A 12113-nucleotide genomic window follows, 5' to 3' on the forward strand; every position below is an offset into this window, starting at 1 on the left:
TTGTGTAAAAGCACTCCCTCTACCTTTTATCCTTGCTTTTGTGTATCTGTTTGTCATTCAGTTCTAATTCTATTTTAACTGTATTTTTATATGATTTTATGATTTTTTTATTTGTAAACCACCCAGTCACTTAGATAGTGAGGTGGGCAGTGTATAAATTTGATAAATAAATAAAAAAATAAAGTACATATTGGGAGAATTTTGGTAGAAAGACTTCATGCAAATTCACTACTAGAAAACATGCATGGTACATTTAAGCTAAACATTACCCGTAGGCCATGAAAACGGGGATTGCTGTAGAAAAGCTTCATTTGTTCTGCAGGAAGTGGTCCTAATACCTTCTGAATTGTAAAAAGTTGATCAATTTCACTTTCACCAGGGAACAGTGGCTGTCCATCACTAAGTTCCCCCAGAATACAGCCCACTGACCACATATCTACAGACTTGCCATAAGGGGCCCTGGAAAAAAAAGCATATCGTGCTATTGCTGCTTGATCTCATATTCCTATAACATATTTAAGAATTTTACACTGCATTGATTTTTAAAAAATAGAATCAGTATCAAAGATCTTCAGACAGAAAACACATACTTCCTTTTTATAGTTCATTCTTTATTATAACTGCAGTAGCCACAAGCTCACATTTAACATATGAGAAAAAATATAGAAACTCTCTATATTTTTAATTTTATTTTACTGATTGGACCAAATGCCCTTGATTTTTTATAGTATTTACACCAAGAAATAATGGCTCTGAAGGAAAAAAATAATATTCTTATTGATTTTTCTTTCCAAGGAATTTAGAGTTGAACTGAACAAATAAAAATTAACATGTAGATTAAAATATATTCTTTAAATCAATTTGCTTTCTAGTGACTTCATGGACATATCTGTATAATTTTTTGTGAATGCATTAAAAGATTTGCCTTGTGTTTTTCCATTATTTTTATTCTCTCAATCCATCCTCTGTATCCTGATATACTAATGTAGCAGAATGAAATTATTCAGTAATTATTCCTGATTAGCTTTAGTTTATTGTTCGGGTCATAAACGTCCCTAGTTACTGTGAAGACAACATTTTAGATCATTATACACAACTTGGAATTTAAAGTAAGGTTTTAAATCAGGGGTGTCAAACTCAATTTCATTGAGGGCCGCATCAGCATTGCGGTTGCCCTTGGGGGGCTAGATGGGTGTGGCCAGGGTGGGTGTGGCCTACTGGGTGGGTGTGACCAGCTCTACATCGTTCGCGTCAAGGGTGCCTGTGGGGGCCTTGGCAGGAGTGGGACAGATCTGAGGGTCTCTGGCAGGAGGGGGTGGGATCAGGGCAAGTGCTGAGGCATGGTCCACTGGAGGAGCCTCACTGTTCTTCTCAGGCCATGCGGGGGGGGGGGTATGGAGCTAAGACTGAATGTGTTTCAGCATAGATGGCCAACACAAAATTGTACATTGGTTCCCGGCTGGCCTGGGCCAGGGCCAAGGCAGAGGGGGCCGTTCCTTCACTGTTTCCAGGATGGCTTCGCGGGCCACATGAAACCACTTCGCGGGCTGCATCCTGCCCCTGGGCCTTGTGTTTGACATGTCTGTTTTAAATAATATCTGTCCTATTCAATCATGGAATACATAAATGAATCATTGTTACTAACAGATATTGAATCACACTTACAATTTCCACATGCCATCTTTGCTCTATTTGAAAATATACATAGCAATATGATCTTTAAATATCATAAATTATACTTCAAAAGAAAACAAATCCTCAATTCAACTCTCACTATCAAAAGTAGCCAATTGACAAGAACCGCTTAAGTCAGTGATGGCGAACCTTTTAGAGACCGAGTGCCCAAAACCTGCATCCTGCCTGTTCCATCCCTGCCCATCCCTTGCCCCGCCCACCTGGAGGGCCACGTACCGCCTCCACGGCTTGCCACAGATCGCCCAGATAGCCCTGCAGCACCATGGCAGCCATGCCCTCCGCCCACACCCTGCAGCATCATCTGCATGCTATGGAGCGCGAGGATGGAGTCTTGCCCCTGCTGCCCGGCTATGTCCTTGGCTGCACTGCTCTGTGTGTGCCACGCCTGGGGGTGACTCTCCGCTAGGGGGGCTGCTGGTGAGGATGGGGCTACGGGGCGAGGCGGGGCTGGGGCCATGGCATGCATGCATGCCCACAGAAAGGGCTCCGAGTGCCACATCTGGCACGCGTACCATAGGTTCACCACCACTGGCTTAAGTAATAATGAATTGGGCTTATTAAATAGACCAATACTGAGGAGAGTAAATGTGTATTATATATGTGTGTGTGTATATGTATGTATGTATTATATGGATAGTGTCACTTTATTTATAAATTTATAAATTCTAAGTTTACTTACCCTAGCAAGAGTTCAGGAGAACGATACCATCTGGTGGCAACATATTCTGTATAGTTTGCATTGCTACCTTCTGACAAATTCCGTGCAAAACCTTCATTAAAATAATATTAAAGTGACCTTAACAAGTTAGGTAATTCACTAATTAATTATCTTTTTAATCCTGAAATTCCATGTATAGATAAGGTTGTTTCAAAGAGTAGAAAGAATAAAACACTATAACATATTTATTAACCAGAAACAAAATCTTGACAATTTGAAATTAAATATTAAAAGGAAATGCAAAATTTATTTGTACTTGAAGGTTACTTTATATATCACTATTTAATGTACATTAATGAAATGAAAGCCACTGGCCCCACCAGCCAAGCCTCTCATCCACACTGCAGTCATGTAGGATTGTGTAGAAGAGGTGCTGGGCAGGGGGCTGGAGGGGAGATGGCCAGCCTGGGGGGGATCAGACCCGCCACTGTCTCCCTTCCGCAGTGCATCCCCATTGGCGCGGGCAGAGATGGCCCCGGGATGACCGAAAGGGGGTCTTCACCCAGCCGCCTCCGCTCAGCAGCTCCTACGGGGGCAGCTGCTCCTGCTGCTCCGAGCCTTTCCACGGGCTGGCCACACAGGGAAGCAGGAGGCGGCGGCTATCCTGCAATTGCAAGGTTGGAGCAGGCAGCAACTCCGGAAGCGAAGCTGTGTCGCCCATCTTCACGCTGGTAGGGGTGGCATCGGGAGGGTGTGGCCAGCTGGTTGAGAGGCTCGGAGCAGCAGCAACTGCTGCCCCTCTCAGAGCCGCTGAGCAGACAGGGCCGGGCTGGGCGTGGGCCCCCTTCTGGCCGTCCCAGGGCCGTCTCTGCCCACATCGATTGGGGCCCCGTGGCCAGTTTGCCATGATGCAGGACAGTGCCTTTTATGTTTTTGATTACAAGTGGTACTTTCCTTGACCACATGGTCTCCCTGAAAGTTATCAGTTCTAACATCGGACACAGGCGATTGGAGAAAAAATAATAAGTCACCATTTGATACCTGCCTTCTTCCTATGGAACCAAAGTTAGCAGGTGGGTGGCTGAAGAGAGGGGTGGTCGGGGTTCTGCCTGCTTTATTACGGGGCAGGTTATTAATAGGCAGCCCACTCCATTTCATTAAAAAAAGTATTTTTAAATTTTTTAATAAAATCGAGCAGGCTGCCTTTTAATACACTGCTGCATAATAAAGCAGGCAGAACTGCAACCATCCTTCTCTTCAACCAGCTGCCTGCTAACTTGCCAAGGTCCTATGTGGCTGGATGCATCCTGGCACGGCTGGTTTCCCTCCCTACCGTCCCAGCCCTTCCAGCCTTGCATGCTCTCCTTTTCCCTAGCACTATTCACTCAGCTATCGGCCAACTGTTCAGCTCAGAGGCTGTTTCTCTGAACTGCTGGCAGCAGGCAAGGCAGAGGCTGCTTTTCGTCTTCTGCTCTGGACGGCTTTGGCAGATCCCCCCTCACCTGCCCACCCACCCTCTTCCCTTTCACTCCCCTTCTGAGCCTTCTTCGCAGTTCTGCCCACACAGACTGCTTTCCAGTTCCATCACATTTCTCTGCCGCCGCGGAGCCCCCCCACCCAGATGCCCTCGCTTTCCAAACCATTTCTTTTCTAACCTTTTTTCCAGCTCCTCTGTCACTTCCTCTGCTGCCATGTGCAGTCCCACAAACAAAATAAGTTTGTGGGGCAAAAAACCCCCTTCAATTCCAACCTCTTGTGAAAAAAAAAAGATCTCACGAAGTTGGAATTGATTGACCTTTTTTTTAGTCCTACAAATTTCTTTTGTTTGTGGGACTACACACGACAGTAGAGGAGTAACGGAAGACCGCGCTGGAGCTAGAAAGGTGTTGCATGGGTCCGATTGGGGGCGGGGGGCATTTCTGCCATGCATCAACCGGTTCGCCAAACTCAAAAGAAATTAGCTACCAGTTCTACCGAACCGGTGTGAACCAGCTGAATCCCACCACTGTATTTCCCCCAACCTTTTCCCCTATTTCATAAACAGCTGTTTGTTAGTCATTGCACATCTGGTATTTCCTATTTTTTAAAAAAAGTTTTTAGTTACTGCATAACTAAGCATTTCAGAAAAGCTTCAATTATAGCATATTGATACAATATAATTGGTATGTGTCCCAACTTTTGAGGTATTTGCGTCTATTTAAAGTTAGAACAAATTTTAAAAAATATTTAAATCTATACCATAGTACTGTATTAACCCATAATTAAAAAGATTGTTTACTGTCATGAAATAATTCAAATTATAAAGAATTGTAATAAAGATATCCCTTTAATATTTTTTAAAAAAAAGCCTTACCAAAGTCACACAATTTCAAAATATCATTGTGGCTTATTAGGAGATTTTCTGGCTTAATATCTGAAATATTCAAACGCATAGCAAAAAGTTAATGAATTACAACATATACACTGTTCTGCATTAACATGCAACTGAAATAGTACAGCATGTTATTTATTTACTGCATTTATACTCACCATTTTTCCAAACACTCAAAATGGCATATTTTGGAAGAGAGGGTTTGCCTAATTTTAATTCCACAACAATAGCCTTATGAGGTAATTGGGCTGAGAGAGAGTGACTGGCCCAAAGTCACCCAGCTGATTTTTATGCCTAAGGGACACCTAGAACTCATAGTCTCTTGTTTCTAGGCCAGCACCTTAATCACTACAGCAAACTGGTTCTCTTTTAAATTCAGGAAATTTTTTGTAAGGAACCTTCAGCAAGAGACATAATGGCCAAACTTCAAATTGAAGTTGTGAGTGCTCCAAAGTTTTTAAGAAGAGATTGGACAACTATTTGTCTGAAATAGTATAGGGCAGAGGTAGGCAACCCAAAACACTCAAAGAGCCACTTGGACCCATTTCCCACCGAAAACAAAACACTGGGAGCCGCAAAACCCTTTTGATATCTAAAATGAAGATAACACTGCATATATCCTTTTTTACTATATATATATATATATATATATATATATATATACATATATATACACATACATACATACATACACACACACACACACACACATACACATACACACACACATACATACACATATACATATACATACATACATACATATATACACATATATATATATGTAGGTCTTTGGTTGTTCGGGTTTTCTCCCGCGTAAAATTGGAAGTGTCTTGGCTACGTACATACAAACACCCGCGAAAACCTCAGAAAACAAATATATATATATATATCATAAAGGTAAAAAAGGGTATATGCAGTGTTATCTTCATTTTAGATGTCAAAAGGGTCTCCCTCTCTGTCTCTCTCCCCCCTCTCTCCCTCTCTCTCTTTCTTTCTCCTTTTTTCTCTTTCCTCTCCCTCTCTCTTTCTCTATCTCTTTTTCCTCTCTCTCTCTCTCTCTTTCTGCCCTTGGTCTACCAGTCCTCTTCCCCCACTCTTTCTTTCTCTCTCTCTTTCCTCTCTCTCTCTTTCTCTCTCTCTCTCCCTTCCTCTCTCTCTCTCTCCCCCTCCCTCCGATCTTCTGCTCACCTGGCAAGCTGGCTTCAAGCTGCTCTCCAACAAGCTCAGGGGTAGGCAACCTCGGCTCTTTTATGACTCATGGACTTCAACTCCCAGAATTCCTGAGCCAGCATAGCTGGGCTAGCTAGCTCTCTCCTGCCCTTCCTGCTTCCTGCAGAGACGCAGCAAAGGGAGGAGCTCCACCCAGGAGAGAGAGAGAGAGAGAAAGAGAGAGAGAGAGAGAAGGGAAGCGCAGTGCCTCTCTCTGTCTCTGTCTCTGCAAATGGCAGAGGAGGCTGGGAGCCGCAGGGGAAGGCTCAAAGAGCCACATGCGGCTCCGGAACCGCAGGTTGCCGACCTGTTGTATAGGGTTTCAAAATGTTATTCTGATGAATTTTAGTAGATAATGACTTCTCAGTTTCCAGAGGTCACTGAACCATGAACATAGAACAACCAGTACAATGTATATTGGAATAATACCTACCAAGTTTAACTAAATGTCTATACCAGAGGTCCCCAACCTATGGGCTGCAGCCCACTATTGGGCCGTGGCCTCTTGACCACCTGGCCGCGTGAGTGGCTGGCCAGTGTATGCATACATGTTTGTGAGCTTACCCCTTCCATTGTGCCAGCGCTAGCTGAGCCTCAAATCTCATGCCAGCGGTAGTAGCCATTTGTGAAGCATGCATGCTCACAGTCCCATTCATATGCATGCAGCCATATTTGTGTTTGTGCACATGCGCACATAAAGGTGCCTGTCCCTCCCTCTCCCACCGGGCTGCCAACCCAGAAAGGTTGGCGACCTTTGGTCTATACTAAAAGAAAGCTTAATACTAGTCTAAGGAAAATATTTAGTTTTTAAACCTGAAGTTCAGTAACCAATTACATTAAATTATGAATACATTTTAGTGAAGATACAATTAAAAATGTATAAAGAATCATCAGAATAAAGAAATGTATTAATGTATTAATAAAGAGACATGAGCAAAATAAAAATTACAAATTATTCACAAAGAGTAAGTTACTTAGACTCATTAAAATAAGTGGAATTTCTTAGCTAACTCCAAATCTTACATTAGAAGTATGGGTGTGTGTTTTTTACTTATTGTAAAGAAAATTTTGCCTCATGTATTATTTTAAATTAACAAATAGATAATAAATGTGCAATAATTGGTGAATAATTCCTTGCTAAAAACTTATTTATACTTTCAGAAAAAGATATATTCTAAAGTTTAATGTATGCTTACCTCTATGAACAATATCATTTTTATGACACCAATGAATTGCTTTAATCAGCTGGTAGATATAACTTTTTACTTTTTCAGGAGGTACTCCATTTGGCATTTCTTCTAGCAACTCAAGCATATTCTACGTTCAACATAATTTAAGATAGAAAGAACTAAATTATAAATTCTGCAATTTATTCACTACCTAGAAATGTGTTAAACAACCATTGATGGCTATGTAATATGGTACTCTTATACAAGAGGAACCAAAAGAAGCATTCAACGTGATTATGTAATTTATACAATATAAGAGGCAAATAAAAATATTTTCTAAAAGCAGCAAAGCGCTACCAATGCATAAAACAAAATCTACCAATGCATAAAATAAAATCTAAAGCAGTAAATTATATTCTCTATTAAAATAACAATCAGCAATGGTATTATGTTATAAATCTGTACATCAACTATAGAGCAAGTCAATTGGTTTTAAGAAAATGCATATTCACTGGTTTCCTCCTAAGAATGTGTTTGTTTGAATTTGGTTGTGACAACTTAACCACTGTAGTTTATAAACTGTAGCTTATACATTAGCTTATTGCATAAATCTAGGACTATTGCTTCATCAATTAACTATATTTAAACATACTATGCCTTATTTAATATATAAAACAAATTATATTTACTTTCCAGTAAAAAAGGTAAAATATAGTTGAAGGCTGTTTTCAGGCATAAAGAAATAAAACAGGATAAACTTTATTCCCCCAATATCAAATTTTAAGTTGATCATAAAATTTTTTTTGCAAAGACTTAGTATTTCTTAATATTACTAAGACTGCTATAGAATACTAATGACAGTGTATAACATTTTTATACATAAAACATATTTGAAGTTTAGCAAGCATTAAGGAACATATTAGCATCTTTTGTCTAAACAAATAACTTACTTTCTCTACATATTCAAACACCAAATACAGTTTTCCTCTTCTTCTAAAAGCTTCTTTTAGTTCTACAATATTTTCCTGCTTCAAAGTGCGAAGCATTTTAAGTTCTCGTAGAGTTGTCTCTTTGACTTCTTCATTTTCTATAAGTTAAATAGTAAAAGTTTATAAAATATATGCATCTCTTTTCCCAAAACCTATAGAAAATCTTTATGAACAGTGTGGTTCAAAATTTCACAAAAAGCAAGTTTCATATTAAGCTATAAAAGTTTCTTTTATTTTGGATTAGCGTAATGGAAGCTATTTGGCTAAATCATTTTAACTCAGCCACTATGGATTATTCAAACAAATCACTTTGCTTTACATAAGAATCTTGCAATAAATATTTATAATTCAAGCTATCCATCAAAATTATGAAAAACATAAATTTAATTTGAATTTCTTTTCCCCTTAATAAAAATGCAAAAACATTGTGCACTATTTGTTAATACATTTCATTAGTGAGATATGATTATTACATTGGTAAAAAACAATAATATTATGTTATCGTTATTAGTATATTACAACCTTTTATCTATAGTGAAATAGTATTTCAAGAATATTACATTTTACCTATTAACAAATACTATTAATAGTAAAAGTTATACGTGGCCACTACATAACAATTTAGTATACTATTGTAAGATTAGCTATAACAAAAATGTTTACAGCAGATTGACAGTAAATAATAAATCCCACAATTTATCTTTCTCTTCCAAACTATTCTTCTTCAGCTACTCTTATTTTTCAATGTTTTTATTTATTTATATTTATTTTTCATAATTTTTAACTACCCCTCTCCCTCAAAGAAGGACTCTGTTGTTGAGCCATGTTAGATAAGTGTTACTCTAAAATTCTGCCTGAGATAAAAGCACCTAAAAATAATTTTTGGCACTTTTTTAAGGATAATACATTATCCAGAAAAAATGGTAAGTGTCTGTGTATTTATAGTCCCAGGTCAATAGAGAAATGCTTGTTTGTTGTGCAAAATATGATCCCAAATGAGGTACTGCACTGAATACAGACTTTTTGCTTAAAGTTTTAATATTGCTAAGCATAAATATTAAAACAATGGCTGGTACAGCTCTATTTAATGAGAATTAATCCTGAGTAAATATACTAAAAGAATATTCTTACACTGAAGATAAACTCCTTTTACAAGCATTAATATACTAAGGTTTCCAAAACCAAGCCAAAGTAAAGTCAAGAGAATAAAGGCCAAATAGAAAGATAGGGAAATAATTTGTATAAACATTAATCTCATGCTTTTATATGAAAATAGCAATCCAAAAGAGGGGCACCAACAGCCCTGGAATTAGGCCATTGGTGTCAGTACGTAGGCTTCTTATAAAACAGAGGAAAAAGTATTCTTGCTGGCTTTGCACCTAAGGTGGAATTAGAACTCAGGCTCCCTGTTTCTAGGTTGATGCCTTAACCAGTACAAATAGTCCTTACTTATCAACCACAATTGGGACTGGAATCTCAGTGGTTGAGTGAAGTTATATCATTATATCAGTAATAATCATTGTGAGATGTTACATGAATGCCCATATAACTGCTGCACTCAAAGATTATAATCCTGATTGTGGTTAAATGATCACACAGGTCCTAGATCAGGAGCATGGGGTGCCTCTGGGGAGTGATTGGAGACTCGACACAGGAACTGAAAATGCTCCTACCAAAATCCAAGCAAGATGTTCAGCCCGAGTGAAGAAACATATGGTCTGCGCCAAGACTCCTGGGCGTAACCCACCCATTATCATGATGCTTCTCTGCTAAGAGGCTGAAAATCCTGCTTGGATTTTAATTCCTTCTTGTCTAGGATCTGTCTGAAAGAGTTGCCTGCTGAAGAATAGTACTTTCCCTCCATCTGCATAGCGGAACTCCTTTTGCAAGGTGCAGAAACAGAATTTCTGCACATATACACCAAGAGGGTGTCAGCTCTCCTCTGTGAGTGGAAGGGAATGACGATGCAGGGGTGCAGAAATGAACTTGGATCTTTAGAATATGAGTTCCATTTCTCCACCCTGCCGAAGAAGTTCACTCAGCCCCCTGTAACCAGAGGAAGCCCTCTTGGCAGGCAACAGAAGCTTGCCAAGTCTCTGCTGGCTTTCCCATTGACTTTCAGTCATTTGCAGAGAAGATTGCAAATGGCAATCACAAGATAATGGGGCATTTGGCCACTGGCCCTAAGCGTGAACAGGCTGTCAAGCAACCAGATCATAGTCACATGACTCGGGGGGGCACATTTTATGATGGCCAGAACTGCTTTCCAGCCTGTAAAACACCCTTTCCAAGGCTGTCAGAACTTTCAATGGTCATTAAATGACCAGTCGTAAGTCGAGGACTACTTGTACACCAAATTGGCTCTCAATTCATTTCAGGTTCAATGCAAAATGAAAGAATATTTGTTATTAGTGCCAAGAGATCCTGTTCCAGAACCCTTAAATGTGAAGCCAGAACCAGGAGATATTATTTGCTAGTTATTATTTCTTCAAGGATCTAGAATCATCCACAGTTCAACTACATGTTAAGTCCTGTTGGTTTTTCAGAATTAAATTTCTGCTCATATGTACGTATAATACAAAGTAGACAGACTATGATTCAGCTATCTAGATAAGTAATAAATTGCTTATCAGGAAACATTTCAGATTATTCAGATTTATTCTAAATATACAGTAGTCAAATCATAGTGAAATCTGTCTGAAACAGGCCAATACCATAGTAAGAACAATTTTTAAAATGCTGGTTGTATTTTCTAATGAAATAGAAGCTTATTAACAAATTCAGAGTTTATTACTGCAGTCTCACATATCTGGAGGTGCCAAGTTGAGAAAGGCAGGTCTGAACAAATACAGAAATGTAGAAAGCTTGTATATTAAGGACTATCTCTAGCATCTATATAACATGTTTTGAAATAAAACTCTAATCTCTTCAAAGTTGATATGTTAACACAGGACAATAAATTCTTAAACTCCTTCTCCTGCATTATCCTAAATCTTGGATAAGAATCCATTAAATAAAAAAGTAAATGTACTATGTGCCAACAGAAAAAAGTACCTTCGCTATCTTTGAATTTTTTAATGGCCACAATTTCATGTGTCTCCTAGAAAAGAAAGAAAAAAAGATAGGATAGTCATACTATTAGTAAATACCTGACACCATTTTGTGCTACAGATTTTAGTCACGCATAGAGTTGCAAGTTGAAGTAGAACTTTTATAGCAATTTTTAAAGCTGGAGAATGGCTTTCTACCAAATTATTTTAAAATTGATGAGATAGGATTTTGTTCTTGCTGGTAGTTTTCAGAGCAACTGAATAAAATTATTCCTGCTATTGATTTGTATACTTGCAAGGAAGAGAACTGTATAAAAGTATTTATTAATCATTTTAAATTTTATTTTTATTGTCACAAATCTTCTCAGTACATATTATTATAAATTTTAAAAATTTAATAATCCCCAAAATACCTAAACCAGATTTTAAAAATATATTAGGCTTTTAATAAAGAGATCAATTTTGAACACTATTCTTAAAGTATTTTAAGAATAGTGTTCAAATTGGAACTCATTTTTAAAAGCCTAATTTTAAAGCAGGCTGGCTACAAGAATATCATAATATAAGTCTGAGATTTTCCTTTCTGAAATGGGAAAGGAGGCAAAATGTGAACAAAATTATAACCATACAAATTTTAAAAAGCAGTGCTGGGAGAAAAAAATATCTTGACTCACCTACCTATATTTTGTCTATCAGCTTTACCTTACTGACATATAGTTTTCTCTTAACTTGTGAGGATAGAACCAAATTTAGTTAGGAAATCTGCTCTTATGTTCTACAGGGATGCAGAAGCTTGGCATGAAATTTTCTATAAGAGCCTAGTCCCCATCCCCACCCGCCTTTGTAACTGAATTATATAAATTATTTTAATACTGGTTCTTATAACAGAATGCCCAATTAAGGTGATAATTGATCCTCCAGAAATAATAATAATAATAATAATAATAATAATAATAATAATAATAATAA

General features: G+C 38.2%; 1 protein-coding gene across 7 annotated transcripts in view; it reads right to left on the reverse strand.

The window, feature by feature from the left end:
- The window catches only part of CDKL5 (cyclin dependent kinase like 5), a 95329-nt gene that overhangs the window by 29914 nt on the left and 53302 nt on the right, over nt 1–12113 (reverse strand). For all 7 annotated transcript variants that reach the window (XR_005558548.1, XM_039358387.1, XM_039358390.1 and 4 more), the window contains 6 exons: nt 11149–11194; nt 8056–8192; nt 7133–7253; nt 4707–4766; nt 2375–2465; nt 270–459 (listed from right to left, as the gene is read on the reverse strand). Coding sequence is in view for 6 of the 7 variants with exons in the window: in XM_039358387.1 (XP_039214321.1) it covers nt 270–459; nt 2375–2465; nt 4707–4766; nt 7133–7253; nt 8056–8192; nt 11149–11194 (645 nt within the window). In the remaining variant the exon portion in view is untranslated. The remainder of the gene's footprint in view (nt 1–269; nt 460–2374; nt 2466–4706; nt 4767–7132; nt 7254–8055; nt 8193–11148; nt 11195–12113) is intronic.

This window comes from Crotalus tigris, unplaced genomic scaffold, assembly GCF_016545835.1.
Source record: "Crotalus tigris isolate CLP2741 ecotype Arizona unplaced genomic scaffold, ASM1654583v1 scf7180000019016.1132606, whole genome shotgun sequence".
NCBI classification, from domain to species: domain Eukaryota; kingdom Metazoa; phylum Chordata; class Lepidosauria; order Squamata; family Viperidae; genus Crotalus; species Crotalus tigris.